The following is a 24,127-nucleotide window of genomic DNA, read 5'->3' on the forward strand; positions in this document are numbered from 1 at the left end:
GAACGGACACACCCAACTTGAAGCAAGTCAACATTATAAGGTTATTTCTGTACACTCTTAGCTTGAAACAGTTGTTTAAATACTGTGGTTTAAAAACTGAGTTAGAAGTAAATAAAAGTATCATTTTTCTCTGCATGATTACTGAAGGAATACAATATAAAGTGTATGTTGTAAACAGGCAGAAGGAACAGCTCAAATTCATAAAGAATTCAGATAAAAGCTGTAGCTTGCCAGTCAAGATATCAGTTACAAGTTCTGTAAAGCATCTGATACAAGAATTATTTATGTGTAATTTTACCATCTGAAGATATAGAGCCACCTCAGTTTCAACATTTGGGCTCCAATCCTGCAAATACATACACAGGTAATTTTTCAGCTCAAACTTTTTACTCTTATTTTTCCCATGAACATTTAAAAAAATTAACTTCTTTGAAAAAAACTGAAAAATGTCAACCAGCTTGATAGCTGGTCAGAAACCAAACCAAACCAAAAGGTAGATGGACATTTTCGTTGAAAATGTCTTGTGGTGAAAGATGGATAAGCGGTTATGCAGTGGAATATAGCTCATCTTCAGAGAACAATTGTAGGTAAGGCGCTTTAAAAAAGATTCCCAAAGATTCTTATTTCATTGGATCACCACTTCAGGAGCTGATAAAGATCGAGGATGTCTTGGCAACAAAATATTGCAGTTCAGAAAGAAAAAGTTACTCTAATACGCTGTTTTAAGAAAAACAAACAAAGCATTCTCCCCTCGCCCTCTTCTCTTTTAACACAGACTAAATTAACATCTAATTTTCTGTTTTGAGATGTGATATTTCTGTAAAACAATAAAGTAATACCAAAGCATATTTCTGAGAGTCTCGTTTATCGTTTTTACAATGGTGGAACTGGTTAAATTTGAATTCAAATCAGTCTGACTTTCATTTTCAGCTAGGAAATGTCAACAAGTCCACATATTTACCACTCTCTAGCATCATTCACTAGTATTACTCATAACAAAAGAAGTCCCTGTATGCCATGAGTTCCTTGTTCTCCTCTTCCTGAAGTGACATTCAGTTGCTATTAACAGCTGCCATCTCTATAGCTTAGATGACCCATTCAGTTTACTGTCAATTTCTTTAATTTGCTGACTACTTTGGGAAGCCTTTTGCCCACACACCAATTATAAAAGCTGATTAACATGAAAATTCTCTGTTTATGTTCATATTAATTGACTGCAATTAATTGCCTACATCAACACATCTGCCACAATGAACAAATATGTGTAGTTAAAAGAAGATATGACCAAAAAATAACTTGAGCTTTTGATTAGTAAAACAAAATGAAGTTTAGTGGATAAAAAGAAAAAGTTTCTAATTAAACTGAAGCTTAAACTTATCAAAGCTTCCATTTGCAGGAAGGCCTGATTTCTGAACTTTGAAAGGAGTGTCTGGGAGAACTTATATTATAGTCATAGTACAAGGTTAAAAACAAAGATTAGATTAAACCCGCAGCTCAAGGCATTTCATTTTCTCTAGTTAGCGAAAACCAAAACTTTGTGTAGGTCAGGGATGTTACCATTAATTATTTTACTACTTTGCCAAGGGCTTTATGCCTTTGTAGTTAGATAGGAAAACCTGAGGGCTCACCGTCTAATTGTCCTTTTTAAAATAAGCATTCATTTTTCTCTCTAGATACATCATTCTCATTATTTTAGTCATTTAATTTTTACACCCCTCTCATCCAAAGCCTGAACAAAAAGTGCTGATTTTTCAATCTATTGTCATGGAGAGGTCACACTCCAGGCTTTTCTTTGCTATCTAACAATAAAATTAGTATGAAACTTTTTAACAGAACTTTGGCTTGACTATTTCTGAGGGAAAAAATACTACAAATATTATTTGTCTTTGAGTATTACTCTGATTTTCAAATAAATATTCTTGCATATGAAAAGATGTTAAAAACCAGTTTAAACAAGTAAAACTATTAAGGGCCCAATCCTGCTCTGAACACAATAAATGAAAAAAACTACCATTAACTTCAGTAGTGTAAGATGAACCCTCATTGACTGAGAGTTGATTCAGCACGGGGCAAAAGGTTAAGAATTTGCAAAAGCATCTGACATTAGACACAAAATGAATGCAGGTGATAGAAGAGCTTTGTGAGTAAAGAAAACAGTATAAGCCTTGGTTAAAATAAAAGGGAGTCGGTTTAAAAGGGAATTTTAGAAGCATCCCTTCTCCCACATTATCAAGAGCATGCATGAACAGGACAGACTTGTGTTTGGTTCAAATGCCAGGAAAGGTGGCAACTTCTTTAGAACAAGCTGTTAAACTGGGTACTGAACACATCTAGGTACTAAGAGTAGCTTGAACACTGAAGGATTCCAGATGTGCACATCCTACTTGACCCTTTTGCCCCTAATTTCAGATATAAGTCTCAAGCAGTGGTGCGGTCAGGAAACTCCCAAAAGGTCTGCCCTGAACTGTTCTCCTGCAGGGGACAGCAAGAAAGCAGAGTACAGTTGAAGTGCTGCAGCACTCAGCTGCAAGAGTTTGCTCCTGCTTCAAGCATTACTGTTACAGCAACTTCACCCTGGGCAGGAAATCTAAACTCCATGAGACCACTCCAGCTGCTCCAGAGCAGATAGTCTCACCTGTGAAACTAGTGTGACTGAACCCCTTACTCCTGATAACTGCTGGGGCAGTGGAACCAGAAGAGAAGGGTGGAAGGGGGTTTGGCTGGCATCAGGGTACAGCCTATCAACTTGTCTGAGCTCTTGTAGTTCATTCAGTCCATTGTGAAGCAGGTTCAAGGGATGGTTACAGAAATGACTGCCGCTGTAAGTCTGGCATTTCTTTTGACCTGTTAGTCCCTGTCCCAACAATGTTTCGTCTTCTACCAATGCAGAAGAGGAATTCTCTCTTTATGCCACGAGTCTTACCTTTGTGCCCTCCAATCACGAGGCTTTTTGAGGAACTGTGGACCTGGCCAATAGTGCCCATCGTTAAAAAAGGGAAGAAGGAGAATCCGGGGAACTACAGACCAGTCAGCCTCAGCTCAGTCCCTGGAAAAATCATGGAGCAGGTCCTTAAGGAATCCATTTTGAAGCACTTGGAGGAGCGGAATATGATCAGGAACAGTCAACATGGATTCACCAAGGGCAAGTCATGCCTGACCAACCTGATTGCCTTCTATGATGAGATAACTGGCTCTGCGGATATGGGGAAAGCGGTGGATGTGATAAATCTTGACTTTAGCAAAGCTTTTAATATGGTGTCCCACAGTATTCTTGGCAGATGATGGGGTCTAGGGCTGCTGGCCCAGCTGGCCCCGCAGAGGGTCCAGTGGGGTCCAGGGCTGCTCCTTGGCTAGCCACTCTGACTTTGCCTATCAATCACTTAAAATTTACCTTTTGTAATCAATAAACTTGTTTTACTGTATCTTTATCAGTGAGTTTGCCTGATTTGCTTGGAAAATCTGCTCAGGTTTACAAAGGCTGGTGTATATCCACTTTCCATTGTTGAAGTGGTGAACCAATTAATAAACTTGCATTGCTCAAGAAAGGGTCTTGAACAGTGCAAGACGGTATATTCCTGAGGTACAAGGCTGGGAGCTGGGGGGATTTGGCTGGTGCCTTTCTCTGTGTGATTTCATGAGTGGCTCTGGGAGCATTCATGCCATCTAGCTGGGTGTGGGGCTCCACATATGGTTGTGCTGTGTGATAACAGAGCCTGGAGCGGTTTGCTGCTTTTGACTACAAAGCACTGAGAGAGACAGCTCAGGCTGGAGAGTTAAGGGGGCACAGCAGTCCCACAGTCCCAGGCTTCACCCTAAGGATTCGGTCACGATGGTATCACCTGCAAACTTTATAAGTGTACTCTCTATGCTATTATCTAAATCACTGATGAAGATATTGAACAGAACCAGACCCAGAACTGATCCCTGCGGGACCCCACTTCATATGCCCTTCCAGCTTGTCTGTGAACCACTGATAACTACTCTCTGGGAACCATTTTCCAACCAGTTATGCACCCACCTTACAATAGCTCCATCTGGGTTGCATTTCCCTAGTTTGTTTTTGAGAAGGTCATGTGAGACAGTATCAAAAGCCTTACTAAAATCAAGATATACTATACACATCTACTGCTTCCCTCCAGCCACAAGCCTTGTTACCCTGTCAAAGAAAGCTATTAGGTTGGTTTGACAGGATTTGTTCTTGAGAAATTCTGCATGCTGACTGTTATTTATCACCTTATTATCTTCTAGGTGTTTGCAAATTGATTGCTTAATTATTTGCTCCATTATCTTTCTGGGTACAGAAGTTAAGCTGACTGGTCTGTAATTCCCTGGGTTGTCCTTATTTCCCTTTTCATAGATTGGCACTATGTTTGCCCCTTTCCAGTCTTCTGGAATCTCTCCCGTCTTCCATGACTTTTCAAAGATAATCACTAATGGCTCAGGCATCTCTTCAGTCAGCTCCTTGAGTATTCTACGATGCATTTCATCAGGCCCTGGTGACCTGAAGACAGCTAACTTGTCTAAGTATTTTTTAATTTGTTCTTTCCCTATTTTAGCCTCTGATCCTACCTCATTTTCATTAGCTTTCAATATGTTAGACGTCCAAGATATGTGTTCTACTTCTCAGATATAATCTTTTAGTACCTTATCTGGTTACTGAAAAGTTTATAAATTCATAAAAAAGGTGAAGAGACGGGGAAAACTGGAACAAAATTGGAATAAAAATCTGCTGTAGGAGGACATATGAATCTTCCCATACTGTATGCATCTTTGTTTCAAAACACATTACGGCAAACACAGCTTGCTTGTATTTCTTAGAAGAGGTGCCCAGATAACATGTTCCAGGATACTTTCCTGTTTCATATTGACATACAGTCCAAAAGAAACATGGCTGCCCTTACTTAAAGCAAAGAAAAAAAACAACCCACAATGTTGCTGCTGTGGAAATGAAAGCACTCAGGCAAATAGAGTACTAATTTTTAAGTAAATTACTGGTTTTGAGCTGTGCTTAGTGGACCACTACATCTTGTCATTAGTGAGTTGAACTACTCAATTTAAATAACCAGACTTGATTCTGTGTTCAATTAAACTGAGGTCTCATTAATGAAAAAAAAAATTACTTCCTACAGTCCTACATTGACTGACAGCCATTACTTAATGTGGGTTGGGAATTGAAGGAATTAACAGTGTAAATTTTTAGTTAAATTGGACACAATGATTTACTGGATACATGCTGGTTTTATTAATTTAATTGAAAACATTCAAAACACTCTTGCTCTTGAACAGGTTACATCTCTATTTGTAATTCAAGAAAATTACTCCTACATGACAATTTTGAAGCAACAACATGCTCTTAATTTTGGAAAAACTGTAATCTGTTAATGAAATAAAAATCCTGAAAAAGGACCCATGCAATGTGCATGCCAGTATTTTCTGTTTTTTCCTCATACTGCATGTACATTTGGAAGCAAATGTTACAATTTATGCAAGCATATGCTATTGTACAAGTGAAGACACTTATTTATATTCAAAGATCATCTGTTTTTTAAGTTTGTATTCTAATCAGTCTTTATTCTTGGATAATAAAAGTGTACACCACCATGGGCCTACTTTTGCTCCCTCTCGAGTCAATGTGAGTTTTACCACTGACTTCAGTGGGAGCAGGATTTGGCCTGAAAAGCGATTACCAGAATATGGTATACTGCCTATACTTTAGATGGCATTTAAATCGTGTGTAGGTGTTTAGGAAATGAAATGGAGGATATCATTTAATGCGATTCTGTGTTCAGATCCTTGCTAAGACACATAGTGATGCACATCTGCTTATCAATGGACAAGCTCGACTACAATTTCGATCAAGAATTTTTAGTTCAGGTATAAAAAAAATTAATTAATAATGCAGTCAATTTCAGTTTCAGTTTTTCAGCAGCCTAACCTCTACTTGGTGTGACAAAGTACCTCCTCTACCTTGGTGGGTCTTGAGCTTATTGATGGATTTGCTCGCCTTGGCGCTTCACGGCAGCCCTCAGTTTGGCCATTTTTGGGAACCCACAGTCCAGGTCAACTCCTCCTGTGTATGACCAGGAGTTTGGAGGGAACCCAGGCCCGCCCTCTACTCCGGGTTCCAGCCCAGGGCCCTGTGGAATGCAGCTGTCTAGAGTGCCTTCTGGAACAGCTGTGTGACAGCTACAACTCCCTGGGCTACTTCCCCATGGCCTCCTCCCAACCCCTTCTTTATCCTCACCATAGGACCTTCCTCCTGGTGTCTGATAATGCTTGTACTCCTCAGTCCTCCAACAGTCCGTGTTCTCACTCTCAGCTCCTAGTGCCTCTTGCTCCCAGCTCCTCACACGCACACCACAAACTGAAGTGAACTCCTTTTTAAACCCAAGTGCCCTGATTAGCCTGCCTTAATTGATTCTAACAGTTTCTTGATTGGCTGCAGGTGTTCTAATCAGCCTGTCTGTCTTAATTGTCTCCAGAAGGTTCCTGATTGTTCTGGAACCTTCCCTGTTACCTTACCCAGGGAAAAAGGACCTACTTAGCCTGGGGCTAATATATCTGCCTTCTATTACTCTCCTGTAGCCATCCGGCCCGACCCTGTCACATTCGGTATACACAACATTTTGCATACATACCCCTGCACTTTGCAGATGCAAACATATTAACATAGGGACTGCCATAGGGAACATTTCAAGGGTCCATCTAGTCCAGTATCCTGACTCTGACAGTGGCCAGAACCATATGATTCAGAGGACAGCAGAATCCCGAAGTAGGCAGAACAATCTGGCTCCCCCATTATAGGTCTCATCCTGATCTCTAATAGTTAGAGCAGAGGTGGCCAACCTGGGGCTCTGGGGCACATGCGGTGTCACGGAGTCCCTGGGCGATGCTCTGGAACTGCTCCCCATGAAGCCAGGCAGGACTCTGGGGAAGTCTCCTCTCTGTGAGCAGCCTGTCTTCAGGACACACAGCTCACACAGCTTCCACCTTCCTGGGTCTGACCTCAGAGCATTCAGCATCCTCTGCCCCTCCGTGCGCTTCCCCCCAGCGAGTCCGCTCAGGCGGGGCTCCTGGGGAAGCCAGGGGGTCCTGCACCCCAACTTCGCAGTCAGACGTGACTCTCAGCCAGCCAGTAAAACAGAAGGTTTATTAGACGACAGGAACATGGTCTAAAACAGAGCTTGCAGGTGCAGAGAACAGGACCCCTCAGCTGGGTCCATTTTGGGGGGCAGTGAGCCAGACAACCACGTCTGCACTTCACTCCATGTCCCAGCCAGCCCCAAACTGAAAACCCCCTCCAGCCTCTCCTCCTCTGGGCTTTGTTCCTTTCCCGGGCCAGGTGGTCACCTGATTCCTTTGTTCTCCAACCCTTCAGCTCTCACCTTGCAGGGGGGAAGGGCCCAGGCCATCAGTTGCCAGGAAACAGGGTGTTGGCCATTCTCTGTGTCCAGACCCCTGCACACACCTGCCCTCTAGGGCTCTGCAATGATCATACACCCTTACCCCACCCCCTAGATACTTAAGAACTGCCTAGGGGAAACTGAGGCACCCCCACACTATTCAGAGGAACCATTAAGAACAGCCCCACTTCGTCACAAGCGGCTCTTCAGAGGTTACTGTGCGGCTCCTTGTCCAGGCACCGACCCCGGGGCTGGAGCGACAGGCGCCAACTTTCCAGAGTGCCGGGGGGGGGCTCACGGCTCAACCCCCGGCTCTGCCCCAGGCCCTGCCCCCACTCCACCCCTTCCCGCCCCGGCCCCCGAGTCTGCTGTGCCCTCACTCCTCCCCCTCCCCCCCAGAGCCTCCTGCATGCCACGAAACAGCTGATCATGAGGTGTGCGGAGGGAGGGAGGCAGGCGCTGATCGGCAGGGCTGCCAGTGGGTAGGAGGCTCTGGGAGGGCGGGGGAATGGGGGAGCTCATGAGGGGCTGCTGATGTATTACTGTGGCTCTTTGGCAATATACATTTGTAAATTCTGGCTCTCTTTCTCAGGCTCAGGTTGGCCACCCTTGAGTTAGAGACTGGCTAACCCAGGTCTTTGATCATTCTGTTGCTCTTCTCTGAACCCCTTTAGTTCCACAATATTCTTTTTGAGATGGGCTGGTCAATGTGCACACAGTAATCCAGGGAAGGATACACCATTGATTTAAATAAAGGCATTATAATATTTTTACTATTGTTCTCCATCCCATTGCTTACGCAGCATAACATCCTGTTAGCTTTTTAGACTGCAGCTGTGCATTAAACAGACATTTTCACTGAGCTGCTTATAATGATGCTCAGATCCCTTTCTTGGGTTGCAACAGTTAAATTAGAAACTAGTAAAGTATAAGAGTAGTTTTTTTCCTCCAATTTTTTTTCCTCCAATGTGCATTACTTTGCATTTATTGACACTGAGCTTCATTGTGTTGCCCGTTCACCAAGCTCTTTTAGGTCTCTTTCAAGTTCTTCGCAGTCCTCTCTGGCTCTGACCAACCTAAATGATGTCATCTGAAAATTTTACTACCTCATTATTCACTCACCTTTGCAGTTCATTAATAAATATATTGAACACCACCACGGGCTCGAGCCTAGAATCTTGAGGCCCCTCTGTTAACATCTTGCCATGATGAAAATTGAATCCTCTTTGCTTTCTGTCTCTTAGCCAGTTCTTGATCTAAGACAGTACTTTGTCACTCTCACCCTGTGATTACTTAGAGTCTTTATTAGCTTTTAGCCTTTTTTGCAGAACCTCACAGAACGTCTTTTAGAAGTCTAAATAAATTACGTCAAAAAGTTTTTCTTCATGCACTATTTTACTGACCCATTCAAAGAATTCTAACAGATCAGTGAGAAATGATTTTCCATTTCAGAATCCATGCTGGTTAAACACAGCAGTTCATGAAGTTCATTAAGAAGTATGGATTGAATGAATGGACTATAAGGTGGATAGATCGTCGGGCACAACCCGTAGTGACCAATGGCTCGATATCTAGTTGACAGCTAGTATCAAGCGGAGTGCCGCAGGGGTTTGTCCTGGGGCCGGTTTTGTTCAACATCTTCGTTAAGGATCTGGATGATGGGGTGGATTGCACCCTCAGCAAGTTTGTGGATGACACTAAGCTGGGGGGAGAGGTAGATACGCTGTAGGGTAGGGATAGCATCCAGAGTGACGTAGACAAATTGGAGGATTGGGCCAAAAGAAATCCGATGAGGTTCAACAAGGACAAGTGCAGAGTCCTGCACTTAGGACGGAAGAATCCCATGCATCGCTGCAGGCTGGGGACTGACTGGCTAAGTGGCAGTTCTGCAGAAAAGGACCTGGGGATGACAGTGGACAAGAAGCTGGATACGAATCAGCAGTGTGCCCTTGTTGCCAAGGAGGCTAATGGCATATTGGCCTGCATTAGTAGGAGCATTGCCAGCAGACTGAGGGAAGTGATTATTCCCCCTCTATTCAGCACTGGTCAGGCCACACCTGGAGTTTTGCATCCAGTTTTGGGCCCCCCACTACAGAAAGGATGTGGACAAATTGGAAAGAGTCTAGCAGAGGGCAACAAAAAGGATTAGTGAGCAGTGACTATGACTTACGAGGAGAAGCTGAGGGAACTGAGCTTGTTCAGTCTGCAGAAGAGAAGAGTGAGGGGGGATTTCATAGCAGCCTTCAACTACCTGGAGGGGGGGGTCCAAAGAGGATGGAGCTTGGCTGTTCTCAGTGGTGGCAGATGACACAACAAGGAACAATGGTCTCAAGTTGCAGTGGGGGAGGTCTAGGTTGGATATTAGGAAACACTATTTCACTAGGAGGGTGGTGAAGCACTGGAATGGGTTACCTAGGGATATGGTGGAATCTCAATCCTTAGAGGTTTTTAAGGCCCGACTTGACAAAGACCCGACTGGGATGATTTAGTTGGTGTTGGTCCTGCTTTGAGCAGGGGGTTGGACTAGATGACCTCCTGAAGTCTGTTCCAACCTTAATCTTCTATGATCTTCCAGATGCTTTGTTATTCTACTGGCAAAACACCCATGTGTACACTTGTAAAATTCTAACAACTGAGCATACAAACATTAGAATTTCCACCTACAAAAACTCATTCTAATGGGTTTTGTGCTTCTAAATCCCAGGACTTTGCAAGCATGCGTGTTAGAATTCTTCAAGTCTGCACGCATCCTTGCACCTACAAAATGTAGGTGCATTTGTGTGTGCATACAATTTTAGGCATGTACAACTGGTGCCTAGGAGAGAAAACTGGACCCTTAAAATGTGTTATAGGACACATCAAACTGTATGCACATTATATTACTCTCTCTCTCTCTCTCTCTCTCTCACACACACACACAGAGTAATTTTAGTAAGACAGTATACCTGATTCTGATGAAGTTAAGGGACGACCTCCAAATCTTATTTCTGGTTGGCGAAGTTTAGTCATGTTCAGCAGTTGTGTGACTTGTGGCACATCTGTATTTAGCTGGCAGGTTCGAGGAATAGTATCTGTGGGGTCATTAGCTGTGAATGGAAGACCAAATATATCTGGAATTAAAGACAAAGACTTCACTTTTTTATAACTAACGTGGTCAGAAATGCAGTAGGATTAAATTATTTGTTACTTGGGCTATAAAGGCCAGTTTATGTGATTGGACATATTTATAACACATCGTAGTCACTGAAAAGCTTGTGCAACTATAGATTTTTCAAAGAATGTTCTTGTTAATTCTAAAACAACACTGTCAAGTTGATTAGGGCCCAAATGTTAACTAGTTAAACTTTCTAGCTTGTGCAAACAACTGGGATAGCCACGGTGAGTAAATGAATTCCGTGGTTTAGTAAGTAAACAAAGCTATGGTCACAAAATGTTCTTTGTTCATTATTTTGACAAACGTTTAGTTTCCGTTCTAATACTTCAGTTTTCTGATTTTCAGACATGCTGCGCATCAGAATACTGCACTGATCGCTGGTACAATTGCTAAAGTAGCAAATATTGAATTGCTAGTAAATACTGCAAAACTCTAGTATTAAACTTAGCTCAGGTAGGTACAAACAGTAGTTTTTATTAGTTTATTTTAACAATAAAAAAGGTGTGTGAGCAGATTAGGAAGATGCAACTATACCCTGAAATAATTTAGATTTACTAGGAAATGTTTGTTCTACAGATGCTAATAGCCAAATTTTCCACCTTGATTAACTGGGTCTGTTTTTGTGCTCCCAGTTAGTAGTTTCCACAATTAAGGCCATAGAGATGTCGAAATACCTAACTAAACCACCTTCTACACCAGTGGTTCTCAGCCAGGGGCATGCATGCCTCTGGGGGTACGCAGATGTCTTCCAGGGGGTACATCAACTCCTTTAGATATTTGCCTAGTTTTACAACAGGCTACATAAAAAGCACTAGCGAAGACAGTACAAACTAAAATTTCATACAGACAATGACTTGTTTATGCTGCTCTATATACACACTGAAATGTATTCCGATTGATTTATTTTATAATCTGTGACAAAGCTCTGTCCTTGCCTCTGTGGGTCCTGTGTTTCCTGGTGGATTTTCCTAGCCTCAGAGGCTCACTGTAACTCTCCACGTAACCCTTCTCTCTCTAGAGACAAAGGTCACAGTCTACTGAGCTATTTTCATCATAAGCCAGCGAGGGAGGTGAGGAGAAGTTATCCTTCCTTGCACAGTCTCTGTTGTCTCCCAGTCTCAGTGATTAATCAGGGGACAAAGGGGGGCGGGGGGAAGCCCGGACTCATGCTCTACTCCGGGCTCCAGCACAGGGACCCTAATAGTATCAGCTATGGTAGCTGACTTTTTAGAAACATGACATGTACAATTCCCTGGGCTACTTCCCCCACAGCAGCCCTCAATTCCTCAAGCTCCACTTCAGCCTTACTTCAGGGCCTCTTTCCTTGTGCCTGATATGGTGTGTACTACTCAGCCTCTCCAACAGCGCAACTTCCTCCCACAGCTCCTGACATGCACACCCACCAGACTGACTGGGAGGCTTTTAACTAGATTCAGCCAGCCCCTGATTGGCTTCAGGTTTCCCAATCAACCTAGCCTTCTCCCTGCCTTCTGGAAAGTTCTTAATTGGCCCCAGGTGTCTTAACTGACCTGGAGCAGCTGCCATTTCACTTATCCTGGTACCAGAGATTTGTTTAGCCTGGAGCTAATATATCTATCTCCCACTACTTTTCTATAGCCATCTGGCCTTGCCCCATCACAAATCATATGGCAAAAAATGAGAAAGTAAGCAATTTTTCAGTAATAGTGTGCTGTGACACTTTTGTTATTTTTAATTTCTAATTTTGTAAGCAAGTAGTTTTTCAGTGAGGTGAGAGTTGGAGTACATAAAACAAATCAGCATCCTGAAAGGGGTACAGTAGGCTGGAGTACTGCAGGGCTCTCTATACAGAACTACATCTTCTGTGTAGTTTCATGATGTAGTTCTGTATAGAGAGCCCTGCAGCAGTTGCATCTGGAAAATGCTGGTTAAAAAATGGGAGTCAGTGTTTCAAACTCTACCTCTTCCTTTCGTAAAGATAAATTATTTTTTACTTTAATGCTTAGGTCTGGATGAAGAAATTGTGAACCCCCCACAATAGCAACTTTTTAAAAAAACGAAGTTGCTAGTTTGTTATCCAGACACATTACAAGCGCATAACTTTTGTTTGATCTAGAGCATATCTTTTAGAAAGGCAGCTGGCAGTGCTGGGAGAGGATAGCGATGCAGTCCAGAGATGACCAGTGGTGGTGCCAGAATTTCAGGCGAACAGCAGGTACTTTCCAATACGTCTGGATGGAGCTCACCTGAACACCCCTCTCTGCGTGGAGAAGCATGTGGCCATTGCCAACTGGCAGCTCGCCACTTCCAGTTGCTACCAGTCAGTAGCTAACCAATTTGCTACTGGTATATTGACTGCCGGGGCTGTTGTAGAAGAGGTGTGTGCTGCTCTAAAGAAGGTGCTGATAGTGGGGGTCATAAAGCTTGGCAATGCACAGGAGACTGATGGATTTGCAGGGTTGGGGTACCCAAACTGTACTGCAGCCTCTGATGAGACCCATATGCCTATTTGTCTTGCTCCCCACAGGCTTCACACATCATACAAAAAACCCAGCATTTCTCCATGTTGCTCTAAGGCCTGGTTGATCACCAAAACAGGCTGACCAACAACGTTGGGTGGTCTGGAAAGTTCCATGTTGCTCAGATCTTTTGAAACTCTCACCCATTTTCTTTAATGAAAAAAAGAATTTTTCTTATAGGACCACTATGGACATGAATGGTGTTGTGATTCCCACTCTCATTCTGAGAGACCAAGTTTACACTTTGTTTCCCTGGCTTATGTAGTTTTTTACTGGACATTTGGACAGCACAAAGGACTTGTTCATCTACAACCTGAGTAGCTGCAGAATGACAGCAGAGTGTGCATTTGGAAGGCTGAAAAGAAGATGGCATTTTCTCATGAGGAGGCTGAAAGCTGCCAAGCAATATATACCTTGAATGATAACTGCTTGCTGTATTTTGCACATCTGTGAAAGCAAGGGAGAGAGCCTCACCAATGGGCAGGAGCCAGACGTGCAGAGACTTCCTATTTCAGTCCTAAAAAGTAGATTGCATTGTTCCAAACTCCCACTAAAAGTCACTAGGAATCAGCTACTTAATGCTCAGAATGCTTTTGAAAATCCACCCTAAATCTGTATGACCATTTCTTCCTGCTCCCAAGTCATTTACTTGGCCTCTCCCTTTGAATCCCTCTCCTAATGTTCTCTGTATATCTTCTCCCCTTCTGCATGGAACACTTTTCTAGTACAGCAATCAAGTGCCTTCTCTCCATATCCCTCCTGAAAATACACTTCTTACATGAAGAAAAGGAGTACTTGTGGCACCTTAGAGATGAACCAATTTATTTGAGCATAAGCTTTCGTGAGCTACAGCTCACTTCATCGGATGCATCCGATGAAGTGAGCTGTAGCTCACGAAAGCTTATGCTCAAATAAATTGGTTCGTCTCTAAGGTGCCACAAGTACTCCTTTTCTTTTTGCAAATACAGACTAACACGGCTGTTACTCTGAAACTTCTTACATGAAGTCCTTCAGTGTTAGTCCCCAAAGAAACTCACGATACATAACTCTATATAATAAATTCCTAATATCTACTGGTATCTATATTGGTTTGGAACTGGTCATCTTGTTATCTGGGGTACCATGTATCCAATTTATACTGTAACATCCTATGGCAGGGACCCTATTTTCTTCTAGGTTTAGTGCAAGGCCAAGTAGAATGGTGGTACCCAATACATAATTAATAGGGGGTGTTCTGTGGTAGGCTGTGGACAGACTAATGGAAAAAGCGATTTTTTTGGTGTTGGTGTAGAAATAGAAGTCACCGCAATAGGCCATAGATGCTAGCGAAACAAGGCCCATGCTCTAGCCTGCATAAGAGACAAAATTGGCCATGCGCAGACCCTAAATAGGGGAGGTGCACGTTGTCTCCCAGCCATCCTTGTACTGGTGCTGGGTGTGGTATAGGGATGAATCTGTCTCATCAGGCAAATGACAGTCTAATGGTTAGGGTGCTAGCCTAGGATTCTAGAGACCTGGGTTCAATGTCTTGCTCCACTATAAGAAAAGGAGTACTTGTGGCACCTTAGAGACTAACCAATTTATTTTAGCATGAGCTTTCGTGAGCTACAGCTCACTTCATCAGATACATCTGATGAAGTGAGCTGTAGCTCACGAAAGCTCATGCTAAAATAAATTGGTTAGTCTCTAAGGTGCCACAAGTACTCCTTTTCTTTTTGCGAATACAGACTAACACGGCTGTTACTCTGAAACCTGTCATTATGCAAGGCGTTGCTCCACTATGGAATTCCTGAGTGACCTTGAGAAAGTAATTCAGTCTCTGTTCCTCACCTGTAAGATGTGGAGAATAAGACTTCCTTAACTAACAAGGATATTTTGAAGACAAACCCAATAAAGACTGTGGGGCACTCAGATACTATGGCAACAGGGATCATGTAGTATCTGTGGTCATTCAGTATCTTTCATTTGTATAATTTACCTTTCTTGCAGTCTTTATGAGAAGAGTAGATTCCACATTGGGCCACTTTCAGTTCTCTTTAGATTCTTTGCCATGAGAAGATGGCATCAAATTGCCATTAGAATTTTAATAATCTAAGACTGTTTAAAACCTCTCTGTTTAATGCACCTTAAAATCATCAGGAAGTAGAACAGTGACTTGCAGTCTCCCAGCTAACATTTCCTTGGATTGTTTAAAGGAGAAAGCCTTCATCAACAGTTAAATCTCCAAGCTAGAGCTAATCGAGGAACTGCTGGAGTACAGCTAATGTACATGTTTTTCATCCTCACCGAAAGCCACCCTGGGGAAGGACATCTCCTTTTTTCAAGCAGAAGCAGCCACTGATAATTAAGCAAGAAGTTATCTTCCAATCGACATGATAAAACAACTCCACATAGAGTTTTGCCAGAAAAGTTTTTAAAAGGCATTCTAAACCAAAGAGGAGACCTTTCCCACACAACAGTGTTCATGAAGCTGGCACTCTATAAAATGTACATAGCTACATTTACCTGACGTCATCTATTGTCCAAGAAGACTAGATGTGTATGACCTAAACACATTTCAGTTTTCATGAAATCACATAATTTCTCAAAATGATTAATTCAAAGATTGTGGTCAAGGAGCTTTTGTTTTTACAATATGAACAGTAATGACTGAGATAGCATAATATCATCTGTAACACACCATCTTCCTCAGCTGTATCTTGAGGCTTTGATTTCAAAGTGAAGATCTTTCTCAGTTTACAGTTAGCCGAGATGATAATTCCATCCAAAGACTGGAAAACAGCTCCTTTGAATATTTCACTGGTGAATGCTACCAAGTCAATGCACAAATTGCACCACTAGAATAAAGAAACAAAATATTTTTAGTGCAATCCTTACATAAACTATTGCAATGTAGTAAAAATGATAGAACCATAGTAATTTAGGGCTGGCAAGGACCTCGAGAGGTTATCTAGTCCAAAACCTGTGCTGAGGTTCTATAGTATACCTAGATGACAACTTGCATGTTTGTCTAATCTATTCTTAAAAACCTCCAGTGACAGGGATTCCACAACCAGAAACCTATTCCAGTGCTTAACTATCCTTACAGTTAGAAAGGGTTTTTTTAATATCTTAAATCTCCCTTCCTGTAGATTAAGCCCATTACTAATTGTCCTACCTTCATAGAGAACAATTGATCATGATCCTCTTAACAACCTTTAACATATTTGAAGACTGTCTAGTTCTCTACTAACTAAACTTGCAGTACGGGATTGGGCTCACTGACAGTTTTCCTTTATGCATAATATTTCACTATTTTAAAAATAATCTGTTACCATTGCGGTAGTTACACATGCAACAGTCATTTATATATACAAACTAGTAATTGCATATATAAAATTGGTGACTGCATGCTCAAATGAGCACAATCATCCAGGGTATCCTCACAAAGATATTTTTGCAGACACAACTGGAGAAGCGAATTATGAGAAGCATTTGTTAACTGCAAGTGTATGGATACAAAGTTTGGCTACTTTCAATACTTTAAAGGTTGTTTAATTTCACTGTAGCTTTTTAACTACTTTTATAGACTGTGCTTAAAAACTTTGGTAACTTCTTATATCAAGATTTCTCCCCATGAATTGCAAGAGGTGCTGTCCCCTCACATCCTCCAAAACAACGGTACACGGTGACTAGTAGTCTGTCTGCATTAGGAAACTGTACTATATTTAAACAATTTTTTAAAACTATTTAGTTAGCTAACACAGTGACACCCACGACTTTAACAACCAGTTACGTTCCGCATCATGTTAGATAGTTATGACACAATACTGAACTTGTCCTGTTCTTGTCTACATTCTGCAAAGTCAAGGTCAGCATTATGTTAGCTAACTGGATGGTTAAAACCAGTGTTAAATAGTGTTTAACTACAATGCAATTTCTTAGTACAAACAAGACCTTGGTGATTTTTTTTTTTTTTTTTTTTTACCGAGTGGAAGAATAGACAGCCAAAAATTGTATTATGGCACTAGTCTCTTATATTACTCCAATAGCTTCTGCACTTTTGTCAGGTTCAATTTCATTCGAAGAGAACTTAACATCTGTGCATAAAGTTGATTTTTGTACAGTACAGACAAGTAGTTGAACATACATCATGTTGAACATAATGAAAATCAGTATTTCCCTAGAAAAATAGAATTTAAAAAGGTCCTATTATATATAAATAAAAAAACCCCCAGTATCTACATGCCAAATGTAAAACATACGGTGGGGGGGAATTCAGTGCACAAATTAATTTAATCCCAAGTAGTTTTAAAAGAAAACTGCATCCATTATTTTTCTGCTCCTGAATCTGAAAGTTCAAAAAGGTCAGAAATATATATTAGGAATAAACTGTGCAAGTTAATGAAAACACAATTTTTAATTATAACTGACATTTCTAAGTCTGCTACTGGCGCAGCCGCCTTGCTGAAGCACGGCAATCATTTGTAAAAATGGCACTGCAGGATGCCTATGTATGAGAATGTAAGGCACATTACATCTGGTTTCAACACAAAAGAAGAAGTGTTTGGAAACAGCACTGAATTACACATGACAAAAATACAATCCCTAGTGGATAGAGCTGTGCAGGGTTCAGGACTGGGACTCAGGAGACCTGGCTTCTATTCCCAGCTCTGCCACTGGCCAACTGGCTTGACCTTGGGCAAGTCACTTCACTGTGTCTTAGTTTGCCCATCTTTAAAATGGTGATAAATGATACTTACTCCTTTGCAATGTGTTTTGAGATTGACAGATGAAAAGTATGATATAAGAGGTAGATGTTAAGGGACTAAAAGTTCAATAAAAATATTGGGGTTTACATTTGAACACAGTAGATATCACTATTAATTACCAGCATCTATATAATTTTTTTTTAAAAAAAGTCATGCAACCTTGGCCGTGGAGAAAAGCAACCTTTTATTACTAAAAACAAACATGCCCCTCTTTAAATATCTGCTACAATTAACAGGCAGCTAACCATCAGATTTTTAAAAAAATGGTCAAGTACTCACGATGCTCACAGAGTTCAGACCCATTCTTGAACAAGCAAATTCTTGGCTGTTCAGAGGTTAAGGTTATTAAAACATTTTGTCATTGTATTTGATCAGAATATTGAGTCAGATCTCTGATGAAAGATTTATTATCTGAATGAAACCCTGTAATTGAAGTTCATATTCTGATTGAATTTAATTTACTGTACATTAATGCATACTTTAGTCTTGACACATTAGTGTTAGCCTGACACCAAGACCAACTAATTGAAATGGTATTGAAGAAAAATAATTTATTTCAATGGATCTTGAATTAATGACTACTTCAGTGGTATGGCCTGGTACATATTCTGTTCTTAAAAACAGCTCTTGCCAGAAAGTAGAAAACTAAGGGAAGTTAGAAGTAGAAATTAACATAACTGTCTTCAACTAAATGATAATAAAATAACCCCTTAATTTTAGAGTTCTCTATGAAATATTTTTTCTTATGTCTTATATCCTGTAGCTACCTGTGTAGAATTCTATGTAAAAATAAGTGACATTTTAAAATAGGCGCTAATGCTTAGTCGGAGTTCCACTAAAGGTGATAAAGTTAACTTCAGGTGAGGGTGAGAGAGAAAAGGAGGGCTGCCAATGAAACAGAATCAGTAAGGAAAACCATGTTTCAGCAATGTTGAGGAGATGTAGGGTGACCAGATAGCAAGTGTGAAAAATTGGGACAGGGGGTGGCAGGTAATAGGAGTCCATATAAAAAAGCCCCAAATATCCAGATTGTCCCTATAAAATTGGGACATCTGGTCACCTTAAGGAGATGGAGCTTGTAAGAGATCAATAGGTCATGAATGGCAGAGAGCTTGGAAACGGAGCAGGAATTCCAAATGTATTGGAAGGGAAGGACAGCAGGTGGGAGGACAGACAACAGCAACAGACAGCAGTTAGAGAAAACAGAGCCTAAAGGACAAGAAGGGAGTCCAGGGTAGTAAGGAGACGAGGTGGTTGTGGGTTTATATGCAGAGAAGGTCATGAATAGGACTAATAGCCAGTAGCTATGAGAAGACAGACAGAGAGAGGGGATGAAGAAATCTGTGAGAAGAGAGAAAGCACCAAAAAATAAATGGATTGTGAGAGAATAGGAAGAGGCAAAGTTTTTACAATAGATATAGGGCACCAATTATAACAGATCCACAGCCTCCTCAGATTTTGATTATCACTCAGATCTTCATAGTGGTAAAGGAGACAGAACTCAGATTCTTCTCTTCCACACTATAAGCAGTTCTGATATCAAGTAGAGAACAGTTATACATAAAAATATCTACACGTATGCAAAATCTGGTGCGTATGCAAGCGTATCTGTTCAGTTAGACAAAGCTCTCTTTCAAGTGTCTTGAATCAACAGGATTTTATGAGGACTGTAAAGCGAGAGAGAGCACGCGCGCGTGCTTTACAGACCTGATAAAATAAAATATATATATTAAGTCTTCTGATACAAACAGAAATATTCTGTTCAACAGTACTTTAAGTAACATATCCAAGATACCTACTATTTTGCGTTTGATCATAAAAAGAGGAAGTTTTGCATGCAGAGGGGTTACAGACAACTCCTTATGGACCGTTGATAAATACAATCTTCTTTTAATGTTTCCTAAATCAGTTACCCTGTAAAGAGAAAGGGGGGGGGGGGAATGAGAAGAAATGGATCTTGGTCAATTCAATAACCTCTATCTTTGGGCAACCACAGAAAACTTTTATTCATATGCAGAACCTTTATATCAGGGATAGCAAATGGGGAATTTAAGAATTCTCTCTTTTACAAGATAAGTAATGGGATTTTTCTCAAATTCAAACTTAGTGGCTGCAGACCTGCATATATAAAATCACTTTACATGTTAATTTTATTTCAGAGCTCTACACTCTTCGCTGGATTTCCACAGCCCTTCAGCCTATGAAAGAATTCAATTTGTATGAACTCAGAAGCCACTAGCCTCTAATAATGATGCTTATTTTGGTCCCTTAAGCTTGTGTTATCTTGGGACACACTGTCACCTACTAAATAGGAAAACATTATGGGCTTTCTTTTCCTAAAAATGCACCTGTCATTTTATATAGGCTTTTTGTTGGCTTAAAGATAGACAAAACATTGTCTGCCACTTTCACTTCCTCAGCACGTATCTCTAAACTTGAATTATAATAAATAAGTTTATTGCTCACTATTCAGGTCATCTCCCAGTGACACCAAGGAGACTGAATTTGAACATCTGTAATAGGTTTAGACCACAGCCATGATCAAAGCTTAGGTTTGCTTAAAATTGATAAAGAGGCTCATTTTTATGTTCTGCTTCCTTCAGGTCTCAGGTGTAACAGAACAGGCTTAATATATCCTACCTGTCCCACACTGTTATACTGAGAACTGATGTTACCTTAAAGGCTATATTTTATACCTGGAAATCAGGATTAATTCATCTGATATTTTAAAACACCTTTATTTCTATCAGACTGATAATTTTCTAAAATTTAAAGCCCCCCTAAGAAGATGATGATTCATTCTCTCTGTCAACTTTCAATCAATGTTTAGAGTTTGATTTTTTTTCTTTTTAAACCTACTTAGTAAATGTGAAATCTAAATGCAGTGTAACAGTTTCAAATGGTAAGAAACTGTCCCTCACATGTGTCAGGTCTTTCCCTTCTGTTCTGCAAAATTTAGGCTTTGATTTTACAAAAAAAAAAAGACTACAGTTTCTAGCTTTTTGTTAGTGGTGAAGACAACCTTCCCAAGGTAAACTAAAACCTATCAGCTCCCTCAGAACTGTGAGAGCCTTCAGCCGTCTGAACCTCAGCCTGTTCTTCAGACATTGGCAGTGGAATAAGATAAATCTGTAGTGACTCTGAACATAACGTTAGGAATGCTGGGCAACTTTTGAAAAATTTCCCTAGTGTAAATAGAACTGCCTTCTCCTCAGGTTAGACCATCTCTCGGGTTCAGTGAAGAGAAGGCCTAATAGTGTGATGGCAAACCCCATCTCTCACCATGCCATGATGGTAGCAGTTATAATAGTGCTACTGGGCTTGATACGGATGCTGCAGCCTCACTGCAACATTGAGAATGTTAGTAAGTAGTCCCCACTAAAGAAATATCCAAAAGGTGTGACATCCTTGTCCAAGTTTCAATGATTTATATATAGATAATTCTCTCTCTTAAAATAGTTCTGGTCTAAGAACATGAGAACAGTCATACCAGGCCAGACCAATGGTCCATCTACCCCAGTACCCTGTCTTTCTACAGTGGCAAATGCCAGGTGCTTCAGAGGGAATGAACAGAAGGATCATTGAGCGATCCATCCCCTGTCGTCCACTCCCAGCTTCTGACAGAGAGGCTAGGAACTCTCAGAATATGGTGTTGCATTCCTGACCATCCTGGCTAATAGCCACTGATGGACCTATCCTCCATGAACTTATCTAGTTCTTATTTGAACCTTCTTATAGTTTGGGCCTTCATGGCATCCACTGGCAACAAGTTCCACAGGTTGACTGTGTGTTGCATGAAGATGTTTGTTCTAAGCCTACTGCATATTAATTTCATTGGGTGACCTCTAGTTCTTGTGTTGTATGAAGGAGTAAACAACATTTCTTTATTCACTTTCTCCACACCTGTCAAAATTTTATAGACCTCTATCATATCCTCTTAGTCATTTCTTTCCGAAGCTGAAAAGTCCCAGTGTTTTTAATCTCTCCTGATATGGAAGCTGTTCCATACACCTAATCGTATTTGTTGACCTTCTCTCTTCCTAGAATAGTTTTGTAACCTCACCAGAAGCTTTGAAAACCCCTAATTGTAAGTTTTTAGTTTGGGGGAAAAAAAACAAATAAACCTCAGTTCACATCCTTTCACTTTGTTCTGTGCTTTCAACAATAAGTTTTACATAATATGTTTACACACTGAAATGACTTTACTGTCACCAACTTTAGGTAATTTAAACTTTCAACCAAAATGGATTCAACACAACCCATCCCCTAAATATGTGAATCTCAGAGGGGTTCTGCTGGCAGCTGCAGACAGAAGTGGGTACAGGAAGGAGCGGCTTCAGAGCACCCATTAGCTCCTTTCCTTGTTCCCTAGTATTAGTGGCAGCTTACTACAAGGACAATGGAATTTTTGGCAAATTTCCACAAATTGCTGTTCCTCTGCTTTTCCTTGAGCGCCCTCTGCTTTTTCTCCAGCGCCCTCTGCTTTTTCTCCAGCCTTCTATCACAAGCACCCACAGGGAAACCAAACAGAGGGAAGCAACAGTTCAACAGATGCTCCCTCTGCAGCAGCCCCCACAGAACCCCATCCATCACAGAGAAAGGAGCTACACTTATGGGTTGGGGAAGCAGAATTCACACCCTTGCTGTTCTTGTTGTTTGGCTGGAGGTACTTTTATGTAAGCCTAGCTTCCATTGGCTTACATAAGATCAGGTTGTTGGTGTCTACAGTCGAGCAACTAATAGGAGAGGCCACTAGCTGTAATGACTGCATTACTTCAGCAGGAGAGTGAGTTTGTGTGTGTGGTTTTTGGGAAAAGGGGGGGGGGGGGTGAGAAAACCTGGATTTGTGCTGGAAATGGCCCACCTTGATTATCATACACATTGTAAGGAGAGTGATCACTTTAGATAAGCTATTACCAGCAGGAGAGTGGGGTGGGAGGAGGTATTGTTTCATGGTCTCTGTGTATATAATGTCTTCTGCAGTTTCCACGGTATGCATCTGATGAAGTGAGCTGTAGCTCACGAAAGCTTATGCTCAAATAAATTGGTTAGTCTCTAAGGTGCCACAAGTACTCCTTTTCTTATTACTTAAACCAGTGGTTCCCAAACTGTGGGGTGCCCCCCCTTGGGGGGGGGCACATGGCAGGGCTTGGGCCAGCCCCCACAGTGGGCAGGAGGGACCATCACCGAGCTCCGCCACAGTTCTGTGCCACCGCCAGCCCAGCTCTGTGCCCCAGCTGCAGCTCACTCCGCCTCCTGCTCCATTCCCAGCTCAGCTATGCCCTCATACCTCTCCACCCCCAGCCCAGCAGTGCCTCTAGCCCCAGCTCCTCCTTCAGCCCAAGCTCCTCTGCTGAGCAAACTGTCCATAGAATCTCAGGGTTGGAGGGGATCTCAGGAGATCATCTAGTCCAACCCCCTGCTCAAAGCAGGACCAATCCCCAACTAAATCATCCCAGCCAGGGCTTTGTCAAGCCTGACCTTAAAAACTTCTAAGGAAGGAGATTCCACCACCTCCCTAGGTAAAGCATTCCAGTGTTTCACCACCCTCTTAGTGAAATAGTGTTTCCTAATCTCCAACCTAAACCTCCCCCACTGCAACTTGAGACCATTACTCCTTGTTCTGTCATCAGCTACCACTGAGAACAGTCTAGATCCATCCTCTTTGGAACCCCCTTTCAGGTAGTTGAAAGCAGCAGTCAAATCCCCCCTCATTCTTGTCTTCCGCAGACTAAATATGCCCATTCCCCTCAGCCTCTCCTCGTAAGTCATGTGCTCCAGCGCCCTAATCATTTTTGTTGCCCTCTGCTGGATGCTTTCCAATTTTTCTGCATCCTTCTTGTAGTGTGGGGCCCAAAACTGGACACAGTACTCCAGATGAGGCCTCACCAATGCCGAATAGAGGGGAATGATCACGTCCCTCGATCTGCTGGCAATGGTCCTACTTATTCAGCCCAAAATGCCATTAGCTTTCTTGGCAATAAGGCCACACTGTTGACTCATATCCAGCTTCTTGTCCACTGTAACCCCTAGGCCCTTTTCTGCAGAACTGCTGCCTAGCCATTCGGTCCCTAGTCTGTAGCAGTGCATGGGATTCTTCCATCCTAAGTGCAGGACTCTGCACTTGTCCTTGTTGAACCTCAGATTTCTTTTGGCCCAATCCTCTAATTTGTCTAGGTCCCTCTGTATCCTATCCCTACCCTCCAGCATATCTACCACTCCTCCCAGTTTAGTGTCATCTGCAAACTTGCTGAGGGTGCAATCCACGCCATCCTCCAAATCATTAATGATGCTGAGTGTGCAATCCATGCCATCTGCTGA

The 24,127-nt window shown here is 41.7% G+C and overlaps 1 protein-coding gene across 13 annotated transcripts in view; it reads right to left on the bottom strand.

Moving 5' to 3' along the window:
- The window catches only part of CFAP20DC (CFAP20 domain containing), a 182,754-nt gene that overhangs the window by 94,105 nt on the left and 64,522 nt on the right, over nt 1-24,127 (bottom strand). For 10 of the 13 annotated variants that reach the window (XM_077821929.1, XM_077821928.1, XM_077821940.1 and 7 more), the window contains 3 exons: nt 19,606-19,720; nt 15,736-15,892; nt 10,349-10,513 (listed from right to left, as the gene is read on the bottom strand). In XM_077821929.1, coding sequence (XP_077678055.1) covers nt 10,349-10,513; nt 15,736-15,892; nt 19,606-19,720 — 437 coding nt within the window. The remainder of the gene's footprint in view (nt 1-10,348; nt 10,514-15,735; nt 15,893-19,605; nt 19,721-24,127) is intronic. The other 3 variants (XM_077821931.1, XM_077821930.1, XM_077821939.1) reach the window with 1 other exon arrangement.

This window comes from Eretmochelys imbricata, chromosome 7 (genome assembly GCF_965152235.1).
Source record: "Eretmochelys imbricata isolate rEreImb1 chromosome 7, rEreImb1.hap1, whole genome shotgun sequence".
NCBI classification, from domain to species: Eukaryota; Metazoa; Chordata; order Testudines; family Cheloniidae; genus Eretmochelys; species Eretmochelys imbricata.